At 30.6% G+C, this 20,158-nt stretch overlaps 3 protein-coding genes across 4 annotated transcripts; 1 reads left to right on the forward strand and 2 right to left on the reverse strand.

Moving 5' to 3' along the window:
- The first annotated feature begins 921 nt into the window (after positions 1 to 921).
- On the forward strand, positions 922 to 2,569 carry LOC100500619 (uncharacterized). Of its 2 annotated transcripts, NM_001401292.1 has the most exons (5): positions 922 to 1,114; positions 1,216 to 1,318; positions 1,712 to 1,800; positions 1,905 to 1,999; positions 2,238 to 2,555. In NM_001401292.1, exons 1-5 carry the CDS (start codon positions 977 to 979, stop codon positions 2,389 to 2,391), a joined length of 579 nt encoding a protein of 192 aa, NP_001388221.1. In that variant the 5' UTR covers positions 922 to 976; the 3' UTR covers positions 2,392 to 2,555. The 2 variants fall into 2 exon arrangements, with proteins under 2 accessions (NP_001388221.1, NP_001236906.1); NM_001249977.2 differs by lacking the exons at positions 1,712 to 1,800; positions 1,905 to 1,999 and having other exon boundaries at positions 1,216 to 1,305; positions 2,238 to 2,569.
- A 546-nt stretch (positions 2,570 to 3,115) lies between these two features.
- Positions 3,116 to 8,159, reverse strand: LOC100795409 (uncharacterized). The gene is made up of 10 exons (XM_003531101.5): positions 7,522 to 8,159; positions 7,265 to 7,402; positions 6,375 to 6,563; positions 5,388 to 5,525; positions 5,141 to 5,259; positions 4,915 to 5,047; positions 4,697 to 4,826; positions 4,513 to 4,592; positions 3,860 to 3,994; positions 3,116 to 3,713 (listed from the first exon to the last, which is right to left on the reverse strand). Exons 1-10 carry the CDS (start codon positions 8,026 to 8,028, stop codon positions 3,483 to 3,485), a joined length of 1,800 nt encoding a protein of 599 aa, XP_003531149.1. The 5' UTR covers positions 8,029 to 8,159; the 3' UTR covers positions 3,116 to 3,482.
- Positions 8,160 to 16,632: 8,473 nt separating this feature from the next.
- Positions 16,633 to 18,677, reverse strand: LOC102666897 (agamous-like MADS-box protein AGL8). The gene is made up of 2 exons (XM_006586297.4): positions 18,608 to 18,677; positions 16,633 to 17,755 (listed from the first exon to the last, which is right to left on the reverse strand). The coding sequence occupies exon 2, from the start codon at positions 17,746 to 17,748 to the stop codon at positions 16,927 to 16,929; it is 822 nt and encodes a 273-aa protein (XP_006586360.1). The 5' UTR covers positions 17,749 to 17,755; positions 18,608 to 18,677; the 3' UTR covers positions 16,633 to 16,926.
- Positions 18,678 to 20,158: the final 1,481 nt, after the last annotated feature.

Here is a 20,158-nt window from a genome sequence, read left to right on the forward strand (position 1 = left end):
CCACAACAATGCAACTCTTTAAGAATTTGAAATAGGTCCAATAATAGTGAACTAAGTTATGAACAGTTCTTAAATTTAGGAAGAAGCAACCTAACAGCTATCGCTAAAGATACTCTCGATAAAATATAAAAGTTATTTTACTTACACGTCGTATGAGTCAATATACTAATTAATAATTCATTGGTATAATTTGACTCTTTCAAGAACTGTAAACATTACCTCAAATTTAAAATGGTTGAGGAAAGGTGTGACGTCCTCCATTTATAAGGCAATGCTTCAACTTTGAAAATGCCCAAAATGGGAAGGGCGTCGCGTTTGGAAAACTTTGTTGATGAAATTAATATTAATGCTATAAGATTTCATGAAAAAGAAAAATGTATCATGTGGACGGGTATTGAACTATAAAATGTTCTCGATTGTTTAAAGGAGAAATTAAAGCCATATTAATTTTCTCCCGGTTGGAACCTCTGATTCTCACCCATTCTACTTCTATCTTTTAAAACCCAGTGATTGAATTCTTACCAGCCTTCTCACATTAAAATCGTAGTCACAATGTACCACAAGAATTATAACTATTCACCAAACAAAAAGAATTATAATTTATTTAATGCACAAATATAAAAAAAAAATAAACAAATTAATGTGTAAAAAATATTAGAAGTAAAATTTCATGTTATATTTTCGTTCAACAATTAAGTAGTTTTTTTTGTTTTTTTTTTTTGCAAAACTCATCGGTCAACACGTTTATGTTGACCACAAACTATAAAAAGTTTGGAGAATTTGTGTTACCCTGATCAAAACTTGAATGGACAAGAAAAAAAATGGAGGTGGATGAGTCTAATGTCCACGTGTCATCTCAATCAACATTTAATTTTGTCATTTTTTTGCCCTCAGAAGGCCATTCACTCATTGCCATGGAACTGAAGTGAGAAAAAAGGATAAGGAAGGAGCCAAACTGTGAGAGCTCTAAACAAAAATGAGCTTCACATTCAACCTCCATGTTCCCAAAGCTCTGCCTCCTCTTCCCTCTTCATCACGTGGAACAACTTCTCTCTTCTTTTCTTCAAAGCAGAAATCATACCACAACAACACTAGTCCTTGCCAATCACTACTTGTACTTTGCTTTTTCTTCTGCCAACTAATTCTCTACTAGTTCTAGTTATCCTCATTTCATTGAAAAACTTGTCTAACATGAACTCATGAATTCAATTGCAGATAACATGCAGAAGCCACAAACCAAATTATGATGATACCAGCCTAAAGTATACAAGTTTGGCACTGCAAGTAGGAGCACTCTTGGCCTTGGTGAGATTCTTGTGTACATAGAAATTCAGTTTTTGTTACTCTTCCAGCAAACGAGTAACCTAAACTCCTAAAGGTCCCGGTTAAATAGTAATCAATAAATAGATATTTTTTTATTGAAAATTATGAAAGAGTGTATTGGTAGCGTTAAATTATACTTTTCTACCAACAACGATTGACATAAGTGATAGAGACTTATGTTCCTTTTCAAGTGGTCCAGGGTCAGCAATAACATGGTTAGCAAAAAAATTACACTTTTTCAGTTGGTTGATTAAGGTGTTTGAGTTATTACACATTCCCTTTAAAAAAACAACTTTATAAAGTTTCCTTAAACAGGTATCTTTGAGCACTAGTTAGCATTATTCTTCATTGTTTTTGTTTTTTTTTTACATACAAAAGTTGAGTGTAGCAGTGACTGGAGAGAATAACCGGCCAGAACTCATCTGGGTTTTGACCCAATGGGGGGTTGTTCTCTTTGGATATTTCCTTGTCGTGCCAGTAAGTTCTTTTCTTTCACAACTTTTGAAGTTTGTCCTTATGTAGCAGTATCTAAAACTGAGTTGTGAAATGTGAGTGAGCATAACATAGTGAGTGAATTGTAGCCAATAATCTTTTACTGGCTTTGGAAAAGATGGTACAGAAGAAACTTGCTGGAGATGTATTTACAATTCATGTGTGTCTTCATTTTCTTCCCAGGGTGAGCACCTCTTCCTCTAAAAGCAAAATATATGTACTGTTCTCTAACTTTGTAAAAAACTACTCTCATTTAAAATTTTGCATGAGCTCAGGTGTCAATTAGGAACATTTTTCATGTTATTATATAAGGATGAAGCAACTAGTATAATTGTGCGCAGTGATAACAAATCTACAAATTAAGTTGGTTCCATGACTTTTGAAATTATTTGTTTTTAAGAATTAGCAGTGAATTCTTGCAGGGTTCTTCTTTGGGCACCATTTTTAAACTTCAGGAAATTCCCTCGGGACACTTCCTTGCAGTACCCTTGGTCTGTACCTGAAGATCCTTCAAAAATTAGAAGTTCATACGCAAAGTACCCATATGCCGAACCTGAAGATTATGATAATCTATGAGATCAAGACCAAAACACAACAAATCAGATGTTCTACATATGTGCAGTTCCCCAAAACTACATTGTTGTGAATGTAGAGTTATACCTATTTTTCTGCTTTTGATTACAAAATGAATATATTGAATGGGATTCAGTTGCAAAATTAAAGGTATCCCTTCAAATTTACACTTTCTATGTGGAACAATATGGGATTCCGTAAAAGAATTCAACAACTTTTTTCACTAACCTAATATAATAAGACTGATCTTGACGTATGTCAAGTTATACAAATTAATGCGAGAGGTGGAGGTTAAAATTAATGGACATTAATGTATTACATTTGACAAAAAAATTCATTGAATCAAGGCAGTAATTGATCTACAAGTTATGATGTCGATCCTGCAATGCAAATTTCAGAAAATTTGATCAAAATATGTGGTTTGACATGTCTCTGAAGAAGAAAAGGATTCTATCTGGCATCAATATGCTAGTGTCGAGAGCCTTAAAATGTTAAGCGCTTATCAAATCGAAATATATATTTTACTGAAATCAATTATCCTATTTCTCCCTTTCTCACACACCCAAAAAAAAATACATTTTCGTGGATTAAATCGATCATCTGATAAGCTCAATAATGTTTAATCAAAGGAAAAACAAAGCATCGAGACCAGGGAAAAGGCAACAGAAAAGGGCACAACCATCCACCCATGATAACAGAGCAAAAGGTAGAGAAAAAATTCGCCATGTACCACCAAAATTCCTTTGATTAAAACTAACTTCAGGATACAGCTGTAGTTACCTCATTGGCATTTTGCCAGCATAAGTTAATGTAAAGACATAGAAACTAAAATAAAATTAAAACTCAACAGAAACAAGAACAACAAATAAATTATAAAATGGTCAAACTAAAGTAAACCTCAAAGCATTGTTGACCTCCATTCTCTGTCATCCGAACAGGATTTGAACTAAGTGTACAATCTCCGCATTAAGCACTTTATTATGAGGCTATTGGTTTACTGTACCCATTGTGATTTGTGAATGAGATGGGCTGAAAAGAAAATCGCCGTTTTGAACCAACCAACTGCCGGTAATGCGGAATATTCTCCAGACTACTCAGTGCCGAACGATGAAAAGTTCCGAGAGCTTCTTAAAATCCAAAGATTCCAAATTGGGGGACAAGGAAACAGCAGCACCCACAGCCAAAGCAAGAACTGTAAAGGTTAAACAAGTCGTGCACCCATGACTTCGCGAAACTCTTCCTAAGATTATCTTACAATATTTATCGGCATCCTTGAAGTGTGCATGACGAGCAGCATCAGTCTCAGAGTCCAATACTTTCTCATTCTGCAGCCAAAAAAAAGTTAATCCATTATTTGCTTCAAACATTCTGTGACTTCAGTACAATAAAACACAATTCAACCAGGGGGAGATTGGAGAGCAATCCCAGATGCAATAAACTCAAAGTCTAGCTCTTTTGCCTGTAAAACTACCTTTTGCTTGAAGTTCTTTATGGTATCCCTCAGATGATCATGAGGAGACAATTTTGTTGATAGCTCCTTCCAATCATCAGAAAGCTTCTTCAGAACTGAAGCACTTGCTTCAATGTTGTCCTGATAAACATTTTCCTGTCCATATAAAATGAGGAATAAGACCAAATAAGTAAAATCTAGTTTTATGATTGGGTTAGGTAATAAGCCCAATGGGCTGGTTTTTGTTAGTTGAGGGAGTTAAGAGTTTGCGTTGGTAAGAATTCTATCAGAATTTGGCAGAGATAGGCAGCAACATAGAGGCAGAGATGATTAGGGGTTTTGTTGGATTTAGTTAGAGATTGGTTTGGGGGAGAAATCTCGGACTGATTGGCTCATGAAATCCTGAGAGGAACAATTTGTATTTATTCTTTTCTCCTCCTAGCCGGGTTGATCACTTAACCAGGGCTATGGGAGATCTCATATTATCAACAAAACCCTATCTTTTCCTTGATTCTTTCTCAAATACTCAGAACCATTATCTATCACATTGTCACAAATATTAAAAAAAATGCAAAGAAATTGTTTCATATAACAAATTTTCTAGCTCTATCCAAAAGAAAAATCAATCACTTGCATAAACTCGAAAAGGTAAGCTTCTAGACAAAAATACTCACCCATTGCTTGTAGCATTCAGTGTTTTGACTCAAACACCAAATAAAAATACCAGCTGCTTCTTTTGATAACTCAGGATTATCTGAAAATGCAGTATGTTTCAGAATACCCTCAAACATTTATTTCATGATTTTCATCAAATAAGAAAAGAAGCACAAATGTAATAATAAAATCAGGTTTCCATACTTTCTCCAGCTGCTTTGATAGCAAAACTGAATATCTGCAGTGCAACTTGTTTCATTGATTTACTTCCAGCAGAACCTCCAAGAGCCACCTCTTTCAGAGTGGGATATATGGCCTCAAATCTTTCAGTAGCCTATATAAAAGCAACATATTGACATAAATTTTGAAGATCGGCTATGATAGACTAAAATACAAACATACAAAGCCAGCTGAACGTCTACCTTTACTCTAGTTGAAGATGGAGGGAAAGTAACCCGGACCAAAATTTCAAACGCAGAAGGAGGAATTAATCGTTCTCCTTTTCTCACAGCACTGTTTACTAAAACAGGTCGTGCTTTGGGGGTAGACAAAATTCTGCCAGCAAATCACGGAAAACACAATGGTGATCACAATAGCGACAATAATGAGATAGGGATATTAAAAAAGAAAGTAGCTATATTTACATACTTTTCCACTAGCTGCAAAACCAAATCCCTGGATTGGGGGTTACCACCTTTGCCAATCACTATGGGTAGGAGATTCCGTGCCCAAGCATACAAACCTACTGAGAGATCTCCTACAGCAGCCTACTCAGAAAATATTAAGCATTAATAAAATGAAGGGAAAATGAAATGCTACACAGAAAAAGTCAAACAACTTATTTTTTTGGGATTTCTTATAAGATCTCTTAGTTATTTTGGCTTTTACCCCTCACCTGAGCTATCATCCATACAATCACTGGAAGCTTATCTTGCCCTTGATACTTTGTACTCTCCCTCAATGTGGGCAATACAGATATAAGAGCATCAGGCTTCCGACGCAATACCATTGCTAAAACAACGAACATTGCAACCTGCAGTTCATGTGAACTAAATGTCAGTCTACAGCTGAAAAGAGCAAAAAAGACAAGTATATCTGCATTTGGATACCTACAAATAGTTATGCAAAGGTTGAATGTGATTTAGAAACCAAAATTACAAAAGGAAATTTCAAGTCAAATTTAAGGGCACCTGTGAATTTACTGCTTATCTCAAGAGCACCTACTTGTGTTATCTATCTTGACATTGACTATTCATTCATATTGAGTGTACAGATCAAAGAAGATCAAAATGGAAAAATAAAAAATAGAACTAAAAATAAAATTTAGCAACACTGCCTCCTCCATGTTCTTAATTTATGCCAATCCCAGTCATTTGAAAACTTGAGAGCAGAGTTAATCATATCAAAACTAACAACTTATCACAAACATATTAATTAATATATCAAAGTGCACTAAGGCATATAATATAGAATTTCGAAGTCATGCAATGCAGTCATGCACTAATCATGCATCCCTATTGCATTTGGTTAAAAGATAATTTCTGGATTTATAAAGGAAGATGTCCTTTGCTAATCAATCATGCTTTGGGACCATATTGTTTAATTGACCTCTCTTTAGCTGTTCAGCACATGGGTTCTTCCAGAGAGTCCCCTTGATGGTTGCAGAGTGAACAGACAGCTATTCTGAATTGGTATTTTCTTTTTAGCTTAGCTTTGGTTCAATTTGGCGAGTGGCCTTCCTATTAGTTTTCAAGAGTGTTTCGTTATCCTTCTTCTCCTTAACAAATCTTATCCTCTAGTACAAGTTATTTCTGTTATCCAATAACCAAAAGGGGGAAAAAAACACTAGTTCTTGACAGAGAAGAGTATATAGTATAAGTACCTGAGATTTTGAGGACACTTGTTGCACAGCCTTTTTGGAACCCTTGGCCACATTTTGCTGGCTACCCAAGTCAGCAAGAATGCTATCTAAAGACCAAATCAGAAAGGTACTAAGTGCCTCAGGAGAACGGTGGTTAATCCAGTCGATTGATGTTTTATATACAGCATCAGATATGTGAGAAAGTGGCGTCTGGCAAAAAGGAAATTCATTAACAAACATCACAGGCGAAGATCAGAAACTAGAACAAGATTCTAATAAACACCAAAGATAGAATATGAATAAAATATTCTTCAAAAATCAATTTACCCATAAAACAACAAGAACAAGACACAGTACTATGATTCTGAAGCTGATGAAAGGACACGTTTAATAACTATGATTCTCAAGGTCATAAAGCATCAATAACAAGACAGTACTATTTATCGTGGTAGAAAAAGACAACAGGTTTAGGAAAAGTCTTCTTTAACTAACCGTATTAAATTACCAGTTTTAAAATAGTAAATACAGTAAATGGTATCATCACATAAACCAATGTCGATTTAGTAAAGCATCAATATGCATCTCAATTAAATTTCACTTCACCAAAGACACTAACTTTGTATAATATCTTTCTAAACCGCAAATGTACTTAACAGACTTGAATAATTTGAATGCAAATAAGTAAATGATTTGCTGCTATGAACCTTTTGAAATAATTTCTTCATAAGCTATTAATTAGAGAAAAATGTGACTGAACTTCATAGAGATCTAGTGTGGTGACAACTGACAACCCATCTTTGAATTGAAGAACTAATTTGGTGACATAAACATCTTGAGAGGATCAAATTGAAAATCTTTTTCTAATATCTACAATGAAGAACAAAAAAAAATACAAGATATCCGAGACTCACATCGGTGATCTTAGCCACGCTTGACTCCCTGAACAATTTCACCCAGGGAAACTGAGATGCGGTCACAGCAGAAAAGGCACGTCCAAAATAATCAGCGAATCGCATCATCAATATATCCTGCTGTTTCTCGAACGATCCCTGTGGTGAAAACAAACAACAAATCAAACGAATCGCATCACATCATCTTCCTGTTCCAACTAGATCAAAGCAAAAAATACAAAACCTAAACATGCACGATTCAATTCACAATGCCCTACTGATATCTCGATGAGGAAAGCGCCCAGATCAGCGGCGTCGATCTTCGCCGCGGCCTCCGCGACCGTCACCTTAGGCTTCTTCGGTTTCTTCGGCTTCACCTTCTTCGCCTCCTCGGCCTTCCCGTTCTCCGCGGAACGGTCCACATTCTCGTCATCGTAGTCGTATTCGTCGTCGTCGTCGCGATGCCGCTGCTTCGATCTGAGCGGCGCGTCTTCGTCGTCGTACGCGGCATCAGCCAGCTTCTTCGCCTCCACAATTTTTCGGCGCCGGTCCTCCGATTGCAGTTCGAGCGACCGGAACACGCCGTCGTTGCCGGACAGCGTGCCGTTCGGAACGAGCTTGCTGGAATTGGCGCGGGAATCGGGGCCGCCGTTAGCGGCGTTAACAGTCTTCTTCTTCTGTTTCTTAGCGTAGGTCACCTTCTGCCAGCCGTGGTCGGCGCCGTGAGAGACGCCGTTAGATTCGGCGTGTGCGGATTCGATGGCTGCTGCGTGCTTTTCCTCCATTGCCGTGATGTGATTTTCTTCGATGCGTGTCTCTTTCGAGAGGGGAAATTGCGAAGGGGAAACGAGAGAAAGTGATGGAAAGTGAAAGGAAAATGGTAGGAGGAGAGGAAGAAGAAATTCCAAAAGGGAAATTTTCGATTTTTCAAAGAGTTGACTTCCTGAAATTGACCTCGCTCTGGCCCCGGAATTACGGAAATGCCATGTGGTAGTTGTGTGTTGAAAGAAGCACGTGTTTTGTCGAATAGGCTTTTAACACGTGTATAGTCCCATTCGTACACACGACGTATTTCACTTCGTTACGAGTGCCCAAGCTTACAAATCCTAAAACATCACCTTATCTCAAATCTCAAATATTGACATTTTTATAGGGACATTTTTTTATTGTAAATATTAGTTATTAATCTCTTAGCTTTTATTACTAAAGGATCTGAACCTAGAATATTATATTTTTATTGGTTCAAGCTTCTTTTTTTTCTTTTTAATCAAATTTAACAAAGATTAAGTGTACAAGCTTACAAACCTATTAGAAGATTTTTTTTTTTTAAAGGAGGTCATAAGATTCCAATAAGAGATGAAATTAAAACTCATCCAGAAAATAAATCTAAATTACATTAGCTAAAATTTTGCTAAAGAATCCACCACTTGATTGGCTTCCCAGTAAACATGATGTCAAACCAAACTTATTTGATCAGCCAATTGATTAATACTGCAGACAATCTGATAAGAAGAATGAGAAGGATTATAAATCCCAATAGGAAGTTTGATGACAGTCGGAGAGTCTTATTCAACTATCAAATCACTAAATCATTTCTCAAACGCCAACTTTAAACCAATATTAATAGCCTTGAGCTCAGCTGCTAAAATAGAACAAGATCCAAAAAACATTACAAATGAGAACAAAACCACACCAAAATGATCCCTCAACACCCCTGCCCCCACACATGCGCGCAGCATAGCCTCATCACAATTCACCTTGAACTCATTTGAAGGAGCGCAGACCCAGGAAATAGAACCACTAGAGCTATGGTTCCTATTAGAAGCACCTAAACGCTACTTGTCCTTTTGACGTTGCAGAATACTACCAATTTCCTTAGAGATATCAAAAGCTATATGAGATGGCATATGAGTCTTCCCACGAAAAACTAGATCATTCCTAGCCCGCCATAACCCTGGCAAAGCCACAACAAACAACACATTAGCCTTGGATAGTTGATCCAGGGGAGGTTTAAGAGAGATTGAAGGCTAGCTAGCTATTAAATTCCATATTAAAAAAGTCTAGGGGAAGGGAAGCACCATTCAAAATATGTCATACCTAAATTACATGCGAGCAATCCCTCACACACTTATTGGAGTACAAATGTGAAGTGAAGTCTTACATCGAGCATAATGGAAAAAGTTGAGCATCATATAAGTGAGAAGAAGACCATAAACCGGAGTCTTAAGATTTTGGATTAAAGTGTAATGTCAAGTTTCATCATGTGGTTGTTTATGACTCGTTAGTGTAAATCTCTCCAATATTTACTCTCCTTAATTCCTTAACAATTGGTACCAGAGCGATGGTTTGACTTAGTGATCGGCTCATACGAGTAAGATGGTAGTGATGGATCCTTAGCCTATGGATCTCTTGTATCGAAAGTCTTCTTGATGGCGGGTCCAGGCGGCGTGTCCCGTGGGTGGATAGCATGTGGACTCTAATGGCTACCATGAAATACTCGTGGATGATAATGACTTTCACTCGAGAAGGAAGCTACTATGTGGAAGAGACTGGCACTTGAGGGAGAGATTGTTGAAGTACAAGTATGAGGTAAAGTCTTATATCGAGTAGAAGTAAAAAAGTTGAACATCATATAAGTGAGAAGAAGATCCATAATCCTAAGTCGTTTTGGGTTAAAGTGTAGTGTTAAATTCTCATCATCATATAAGATGGTAACACCTAAACCAGATCAAATTAAAGTTTTGATGATAAATTTAAAAAAATCAAAATAATTGAATCCTTAATTTTGCATGTGGCAAAACATTCTTTAATATAATATAATATTAGATATTGCCTTAAAAAATGATTTGTTTTTGTACAAGGTATGTTAACAATGTTATTAATTTATTATATATATTATTTAAAAAATCTAAAATCAATTCAAATTTTTGCAATAAGAAACTTATTCAAAAATAAAAAACTATAAAAGATAGTTAAATGTGTTTATTTTATAATACAACTATTAAATTTATAAATTTTATATAGACAAATTAAAATATATAACAAAAATAAGATTAAAATAATAAAAAATGGTTAAAATATATTTTTAATCCTTAATAAACATCCAATTTTTTATTTGTTCCTAATAATTTCTTCTTTGGGATGATTACCTAATAAAATAATAATTTTAATTTTAATTTTAATTTTTTTAGTCCTTAATAAATTAATAATTTTATTTTTGATTTCTAATAAATTTTGTTCATTTAATATTTTTAGGCTCTTATAAATTAGCCATCTTATCTTTTCGAGCGGACAATTAGCATGTTAAGAAACGTAAATATAATTATATTAATTAACCTCTTGTATGATTTATAAATTAAAATATAAAACGTAAAAAACAAATTATTACCTTTTTTAATGAAACCGTGTGGACAATTAGCGCGCAATAACATATGGATATTTATAATAGTGTCACAATTGATGATTATCTACATTATTTAAATTTAAACATTATCCTCTTCCAAATTATTTACAATTTTGTAACACCAACCGCAATTAATCTTACCACACACTTTCTTCAATCTCATGATTATATGGTATTTCAAATTGAGCACCGCTACAAATATAGGAATAATTAAATGTATTGAAATGTGATTAGTATGAATTATAGGTTCCATTTTGGCAGTCCCTTATAATTTAATATCCTAAAATTCCTTTAAATACATGATTTATGCTAAAAAAAATTAAAGAAAAAGATAACAAATATATCAATAGACGATGATGAAGAAAAAGATAAAAAACAAAAAAAATATGTTATTAATCGTGAAAATTATATATATTTCTCGAAACAAAAATATTTTTAAGATAATAAAAAAAATTACTTAATAATTCTATTAACAAATAAATATTTAAAAATGAGACATAAAATTTATTTTCGATTATAAGTTCTTTTTGGTTAAACAAACAAGTTCATAGTTTTCAATTTAATAGAAAATTATTTAATATTTAATGTAAATTATGATAATAATTTCAATAAACATATTTATTTAAGTTATAATAAGATTATAATCCACAAGATAATAGAATAACTTTTGATAAAAGTATTTTCGATTCAATAATTAGTTTGTAAGTGATTTCGACAATAATAAGAAATAAAGATTGGAAAAGTAAAATTTTGAGAAGAAATTGAGATTGGAAAAGTAAAAATGCACAATAAAATAAACAAACATAAATTCATAAAAGATCAAAATAGAATACATATATGATAATCTGTTGAACTTTTATCAATTTCGATGATAGGTGTGTTGATGTTTTGAAAAATTAAATAATTGTGTATCAATCCCTCGAAATTGGTCATTAATATTGACAATTATCTTAAGATAACTTCTCCACATCTACACTAACTAGTATTTTGATTTGTCGGAAAAATTATTTGCTCTTAAGTATTTTTCAATCTCTCACATGTGAATGAAATTATTAAAATGAACAATTCTAATCGAAATAAATTCCTTTGATTGTACAATCAATTTTTTTCATATTTTGCTTGTTTCTTTTTGTTTTGAAGGATTTTCTCCACCTGTCTTCAAGCAATTACATCGAATTTTGATTTATATAACTTAATTAAATTTTATATAACAGAACTAAGAAGTAACACATGTATAAGCCAAATAATTTTTAAAAACAAAACAAAACATAAATGGAAAATAAATCATAATTTCTTATGCGAAAAAAAATTCAAATTGAAAATTAAAAAAGGGTCTTGGAACAAAGTGAATGAAAAAAAAGGATTTTGACTCTAAAACGTAAAAGATTTTTTCTCTTCATCTACCTTGCTTGTGCTCTATCTTAAGATCAAATTATTAACGTAAAAAATATGTTTTATATAATATACTAACGTAAAATCTTGTATCTTGGACAGGTATTAAGTTTAAACTTCATAATATATAATTTTAATATTATTATAATTTTAAGCTATAATTTTTTATATTTAATTAAAAATTATAGTTTTGTATTACTAAAATTATGATAATTTATTCCTTCAAAAGAAAGTTTTGATAATTTACATATGATTATTTATTATTGTACATTTTTAATTTATTTATCTATTCGTATAAAGTGTATAAAAATAAAGTAATAGATTACTATTAACAAAAAAAATATTTGTCATGTTGTGGCAAATTGATAATAATTTTTTTAAAATTTTAAATAATTACTAGTAATAAAGAAACCATGTATTTTAGATTACACACACGATTGATTTTAATTATGTTTTTACTTGTTACATATTTATACGATGTCAACTAAGTAGCAATGGAGGTGGTATTTTTTCTAGTAATGAGGGTGGGTGTTTTAGTATATTTTGGGGGCCGTTAAGTCTCTGCCAGTCTGAAAAAAAAAGTAATGAAGGTGGTCGATAATTTCAATTCACAATTTTTTAATTTTGTGTCCCTTTTTATATAAGTTTTCTATATATTTTTATTGCCTTCATTTCATAAAATTGGTGTTTGATATTAAATTAATGGATTAAGTATGCTATTTTCTTTACATGAACACTTAAAATTTTTTCTATTATTCAAGCTAGTTTTGTAATTAGATTAAAAATGTAAAAATATTAATTTAAAATTTTGGATAATTTACATGCAAATTATTTGGTATTATTCTTGTTACTTGTATAAGCTTTATAATTTAACTGTAATATTTTGGATATGAATCACTTTAACTAGAAATTGATTTAATATGATTTAAGTCAAAAATATTATTTTAGTTTAAATTTAAAATACTTATTTTAGTAAACACAAAAAAAAAAACACCTAGGATATATTTTATTTGACGTCCAGTCAAATCACCGAGTTCAAAGGGTTGATTTCCAGTGAGTAATTTTACATAAATTGTTAATTAAAAAAAACTTAAATCTTCTGTAATATTATTTTTGTGTGTCAAACAGAGGACAATAATTGTAATGCACTTTAAGGGAATGTTCATGCTGCTTTGCAAGCTTTGCTTTTTCTTCTGGTAGCAACCCGAACAAAAACACAACCACCCAAAACACACTTCAAAATAAGATAATATTATCATCTTTGAGTAGGCATCAAACATATTTATTATGATTAGAAAGTCTTAGTTTTAGTTTCATGCGAGTAGTGTGTTAATAACAAAAAAGAAGAGTATAGACCGAAAGTAAGCAAACCATGCAATGTAAAATGAAATCATTGGATTGGTGGTTTTGTATTCATAATTATTCAACGTCACCATTAGATTTTTAATCTCGTAGCAAGTTTCATTCATTAAGAGTGATTTAAATTTCTTAACCTAATTACTCCAAATCTTACCTTAAATCTTTCATAGCTGCATGAAAAGGAAATTAGCAGGTATGAATACTTTGAATTCATAAAATTAATTGAAAAAAATTGGTTTAAAAACATATTCTCATCCATGATGACTATTTTGATAAAATCATTCAAATGTGATTGTCTGGAAAGTCTCTAAACACAATAAATTTGAACTTGAAATTTCCATATTTTTCTATCATTTTTTTCGTTCACACTTGTAATTGAGTCGAGAGATGGTAGAGGGACAAACTTAGTGCCTAGCCTTCGATAGAGCACATGCATGTTCTCTTATTATATAATTGATGATGTATATCTTTACAAATAAAATAATAACAATATTAGAGGTAATCAATCAATTATATATTTTTAACTAATCAATTAAAAAGGTCAATTTTAGATTTATATTGATAGTTTTCTTTACAGAATTTATATTGATAGTTTATTTATTTAAAAGTGGAAATAATAATAGTTTATATTTATATATTTAACAATGAAAATAATTATAATGATAATCAATCAATTAAAATATATTTTATCCAAAACTATTATTTTAAAATATAAGATTAAAAGCGAATTTTCATCAAATCTCAAAGGATCTGAAATATATTTTTATCCAAAATGAATATCAGCTACAAATAAAGAGGAAACCGTGGATTGAAAATATAAAACAAAATAAACTAAATTAATAGTTTTTTAAAAAACTTTAATTTAGCAATATAATAAATAATATTAGAGGGAATGATTTTGGGATTGACACATTCAAGAAAAGACTCATATAAAGTAGAATAATATTCATTATAAAAAAATTTGAACGCACAACAGGTCAGAGAATAAAATCAAAGAAATATGCTCTCTTATGAAATAAACACTAGTTTATTTATTTATTTTTTTAATTATGAAATTTTGATGTAATGTGATTTGGTATTGTAAATGTTGTTGAATACTTTGGTTTCTTTGGATCCTTCTGCCATTGCTGTATCTTCACCCAGCACTTGTCGCCACATGAATGACTTATCGTTGTGTTGTTAGGGTCGATCGTGAGATATTTTGTGTCCTGCATAATTTTTAAAATATTATCCGTTTTGCAATTTTTTTGTTATAATAATTCATTCATAGTCAAGATTCTTTAAAGCACCGATAACATCAATAATTAGTATTATTCTATAATTTTTTATTAATAATGACGTAAATATTTAATAATTTGTATAAAATTATTTAAAACAAAGAATTTTAACCCAAAAAAAATTAAGCAAAGAAAAATTATTTTCAAAAACTTATTTTAGTAGATTCAATGATAACTCGAATAATAACTTTTAATTTTTATGTAAGTTATACATGCAATAAAAAAAATTAAATTTTAATTTTAATTCAATTGTTGAAATTTATATAATAACTTTTAATTATTTAAATACAAGTTATAGCATCAAGATCATATGAATTATCATGTTTTAGATAAGTTTCAATTTTTACTATTTTCTTTTATTTTCATAGTTGACCTCTCTTTACACAATCCAATTGAAAAAAAGTTTCACATTGATATATTATAACATTATATAAAAAAAAACATATATGCTTAATGGTTTTTATGATTCAAATATGCTTCAACATTCATAATTACCAGGGTTTGAACTTAATTGTTTTTATGATTCAAATATGCTTCAACCTCAATTTTTTTACTACATGCAAGGAAGGAGCTAGATCTCATTACTGAAAATATGCTTTCTGTTTTGTTTTTAATTTTCTTAGGTTATCAAGCATGGATTATGCTTTACAGACTTGTTTAATTTCTTTTGTTTTATTGGTTGAGTATGGATTTTAACATTTTACATATTGTTTTTCACAACATGTGTCACTAACATGTGTACGAGATTCACCTAACATGCGTAACATACTTCATTCTAGAGTCTGAATAAACAAATATTTTTTTCTTTCTTGATGTCCGCCTTGTGTGCCCTGTTGGATTTTGACATTCATCCTTGATCCTTTGAAATTTGTAAACTCGTGTTTTTTTTTTCTTTTTCTTTTTCTTTCTGATGAAATGTTTTTTTTTCTTTCTCTTATGAAATGATTTTGACATTTCATGCTTTGGTTCACAATATTGAACATTGGGTCGATTAATGTTGTAAAAAACTCAAATCTTACCTTGGATTTATAAATGAATATAACTCTCACCCTATGAATTAAGATAGTATCAAAGTTTAAATCCAATAATAGTATTTATAATCACAAGTTACAATATTGACAAGAGATAAATGTATTTATTTAATATTTTAGTGATAAGACTATCATATTGAAAATATTTTTTTAAAAAGTTTAATATAAAATTAATAATTAATTATTTTTGTGACATATAAAAAAGATATTTTATGTTTTGATAGATTATTAATGTGATTTAACGTATTAAAAAATCAAATTTCAAATATTTTGTATAAAACTGATGATAAAAAGTCATCTAGATGAATTTTATAATTTGTGATTGACCGATTGATATTTTAGTCTGGATCCGTCCCTCATTAAAAAAAACACCATAAAGAAAAGAAAAAACAACTTGGCTATGTGTAATAGAGGCAAACAAGCAACATAACCTCTGTTTCTGGTTAATTTCATGCAATAATCCTTGAGCTCCATCCAAACACATTATGCATCATGTGCTTCACACGCATACAACTGGCAATGTGGCACACAACATGCAGAACTAAAAATTAAACTTAGCGTCTTAACTAAAAAAAATGTGGATAGACTGCTATGTATATAAAACTTGAACGCGAGTTGTAAAGTTGATACATGAACATTATCAAGTTTTTATAAATGTTGCTCATATTTAATTTTATTTAAAATAAATAGAGAGAATATCAATGGCTCTAGATACACACAAAAAATAAGATAAAAACAACGGTTTAGTATCATATATGAATCTTTGTCTTGAACGCATCATTAAAAAAATAAAATCTTTTATTCAACTCTAGAATGTTATGTTACTATATCAGTGTCATTACACGTGTCAGTGTGCAACACATGTTGAACACACACCATTAACATACAAATGCTACATAGTCATTTGTTAAGTTCTGGTGACCATTATGTAAAATGTTCAAATCCAACCAATAAAATAAATTCAACAACTCTTTAAAGCATAAGCAATGCTTGGAAACTGAAGAAAATTAAAAACCTTAACTAACAATCCAACAAAAAGCATATATCTTTAAGTAATGGGACCTACTTCTTTCCATGCATGTAGTTAAAAAATTGAGATTGAAACATATTTGAATCGTAAAAACTGTTATGTTCAAACCCTGGTGGTTGTCCTAGTTGATTTGATAGGATCTGAAAAGTTGCATCGTACTGCAATAGAGAATGAAGAGTTTGCATATATGACTATGTAGTTTGCATATTTCCATTGTAGTAGCATGGTGAGGAGTTTTGAGTTTTGTTAGATTGATCCTCCTTTAGTACACCCATTTTGGGATCACAATTAGCACCAACACCAACTTGATTAGCCCAATCCACCATTGCATTTTTCTCCATCAATTGCACACAACTTTGACCACCATGAAACGTAGAAGGTTGAGAACTTTGGCTAAGCTGAAATGGGTAAAATGCTACTTGATTGTTATCACTAGGAGTGAAAAGTTGTGTTTGAGACATGAAATTTAGGTGACTACCTAAATTTGAGGCCATGTAGGGAGTAAGCGTCTCAATTTTGTCCGATTTTGCTATTCCTTTTCCCTTTGAATCTTGCTTTAACATATTCATCCTTTGATTACAAGCATCAAGTTTGGCATCCAGAATACCAACAAACATCCTCAATTGTTTCTCTCCAAGAGTATTGTAAGACTCATTCCAAGTTGGGTACATGAGCTTTATCTCCTCTTTGTGCACTTTGGAAATCTCACTTTCAATCTTTTTCATTCTATCGTTAAAATACTCTTGCACATCATACACCTTAGGATGCCTATCACTAGTGGTGTTATGATATTTTTGAATGACACGTTTTACCTCTCTTGAGTCTTTGTCTTGGGGCCATGTTTCAGGTTCATTAAGATATTTGGGAGCATAGATAATAACGCCAACATCAACTGCACAAAGGGTGGAAAACTCATAAGCTTTCTTCAATAACCCCTTTTTTCTCTTGTGAAATGTTTTTTCACAGGCTTTCTCCTCCTTAATGAGTTCCATAGGTATTCTTCCACGACCCATTTATTTTCTGCATAGTTGGTCACATTCTGATTTAGCATATACTATATATACAAGTGTCTAGACAAATTTAGATAGCCAAACACGAGAATTTTTTTTATCAAAAAATAACATAAAAAATTGTTTTCATTCTGTATGGATTTTAATTTATTACTTTATAAGAACTTTAGTAATTATCAAAATCACTATTTAGTCCCGCTCAATATCATAATAACAATTTATTTCCGGTTCATCCTATCTAATTGCGGCCACTCACCTAACATTTAGTTGTGTACCTCTCATTTCTTTTTTCCGTGTCACACACGCTAAAAATAAAATAACTAATTACCCTCATTTTCTCTCTCACCGTAGGCCACATAGCACACACACTTATTTATTTCTGTGTAACTTGCACTCTCTCTCATAATTCATGCATTGCACCCACAAAACGTCAATTCTAGTTTAATTATAAACACTCCACAGCCTTTGGTTGAGTGCACACTAAAACATGTTGTTCCTATTATTTTTTAAAATATAAATTATATTTGAAATTTACAAATAATTTTTTTAATTGTGATATAAAATTATTAAAGTAAGATAAAATTATCTTCTCTTGTCTAAATTAAAGACTCGCAATTAGAAATTTCCTAGGTTCTTATTTTTTATAAACCTAAATTTATAAAATCCAGAGGAACAAGAATGAAAGTCTAAATCCAAGAGAATACACAAGGAATATATATATATATATATATATATAAGGCCATATGCATATGAATATTAAAGTTTACCCATAATCTAAGTACGAAAAACATGATTTATACTAACTATTGCACAAGAAACGAAAAATGAAATGTTTTTTCAGAGAATCGATAGAAATGTGTACCTGCTGGCGGCTCCGGCTTTCGTTTCTTCAATTGGATTGGAAGATCAATTGTTTATTTCTCTAATACGTGTATTCTAATTTATAATAATATGACGGGATAGAAATAAGTAATTAATGATATGCGGTGGATACAAAAATCGCCCCTCAAAAGTTTAAAGGTCATCTTTGTCGTTTCAAATGCATTAAAATAGTCACAAAAGTTTAAAATAAAATAAAAAAAAGTTATTAATATTTTTAATTATCATTTATGTGAAAATAATAAAAAATAAATAGTTAATTTTTATTAATTAATAAATATTTAATTCGAATCAATGTAGATTCTAAGATATTTTATTTTATTTTATTTAAATATAAAGCAATAAAACATTAATAATAGTGGATTCTAATTAGCATACGACTAAAAATTAATATATCCGGCACCTAAAATCTCACATGACCCTAATTAACATGTATATCTTAAATCCGTTTTTTATTACATTCAAATTCAAAGTATGAAAACAGCTGAAAAATTATTTCTAAAAATAATTACCAATAAAATTAACATGTACTACTGTTTATCTTAATTCTCAATAATAATCATGATGTTATTCTTTACAATTACATTAATTATGGATTATGGATAGCATATCATGATATTCTTAATATATTAATTTATTGATATTTTTTTGAAGGGAATTAATTCATTGATATTGAATATACGTGTCAATGGTATTTTTTTTGTGTGAATACGTATCAATGGAATAATGATTTTTTATCAGCAATTTTATAGTGATTAGTAAACTAAAATTATATTATATATAATATATACTAAATACTAAGAGTTTAATATATTCTGTAGTCATCCCATCATAAATCATCTTTTAATTATTTTAAAATAATATTATCTCAACAAAAAAAAATTGCAAATATTTGACACCTAAAATCCACAACTCCAATGATATATATGCGCGCGCGGAAAGCAAAAATGTTAATGAAAATGCTGTAAAAAATAGGAAATTTTAATATCTCCTTTTTACCAAACTAGTAAAAGAATAATTTTAATTTCCTTTACACTAGAATGTTATATTAAGCAAAGTTTCAAAAATATTTTTAAAAAATATCAAGTAAAAAGAACCATTTAAAGTTAATTATATATTTTCTAATTTTATTTTTTTAGTGAAAAGGTAATAAAAATAATTTAATATTTTTATTTAGTTTCTTATTAGATGGTGTTAATTATGGTTGATGATTATTTATTTATTTCTCTCTTTTTATTGTGTTAAAAATATAAAATATATTTCCTTATCTAATATAATATAATAATATAAAATTTGTCAATATTTACTTTGGTTCCATATCCATATGACCATCAAATAGAAGTTATTATGGTTTGAAGTAAAAGTATGGAGTATCAACTATACAGAAGTCCTTATTACACACGTGATGTTATATTTTGATCTTTCGAATTTTTTATATTTTTAAATTTTAAATATAATTTTCATATCTTTTTTATCATATCTTTCTAAAAGTACTCCAAGCGAAAATACTTACTCATTTTTTTTTTCATTTTTA

The sequence above is a fragment of the Glycine max genome, chromosome 8 (assembly GCF_000004515.6).
Source record: "Glycine max cultivar Williams 82 chromosome 8, Glycine_max_v4.0, whole genome shotgun sequence".
Classification (NCBI taxonomy): Eukaryota; Viridiplantae; Streptophyta; class Magnoliopsida; order Fabales; family Fabaceae; genus Glycine; species Glycine max.

What these genes read in the sequence shown, in the direction of transcription:
- LOC100500619 (NM_001401292.1), top strand. Translation starts at nt 977, where the DNA reads ATGAGCTTCACATTCAACCTCCATGTTCCCAAAGCTCTGCCTCCTCTT. An exon ending in GGCCTTGGTGAGATTCTTGT is followed by an intron (nt 1,319 to 1,711) that starts GTACATAGAAAT and finishes AGTTGAGTGTAG; the next exon opens with CAGTGACTGGAGAGAATAAC. An exon ending in GTCTTCATTTTCTTCCCAGG is followed by an intron (nt 2,000 to 2,237) that starts GTGAGCACCTCT and finishes GAATTCTTGCAG; the next exon opens with GGTTCTTCTTTGGGCACCAT.
- LOC100795409 (XM_003531101.5), bottom strand. Translation starts at nt 8,028, where the DNA reads ATGGAGGAAAAGCACGCAGCAGCCATCGAATCCGCACACGCCGAATCT. An exon ending in GCGTGGCTAAGATCACCGAT is followed by an intron (nt 6,564 to 7,264) that starts GTGAGTCTCGGA and finishes CCTTTTTGCCAG; the next exon opens with ACGCCACTTTCTCACATATC. An exon ending in GTTTTGCAGCTAGTGGAAAA is followed by an intron (nt 5,048 to 5,140) that starts GTATGTAAATAT and finishes ATTTGCTGGCAG; the next exon opens with AATTTTGTCTACCCCCAAAG.
- LOC102666897 (XM_006586297.4), bottom strand. Translation starts at nt 17,748, where the DNA reads ATGGGTCGTGGAAGAATACCTATGGAACTCATTAAGGAGGAGAAAGCC.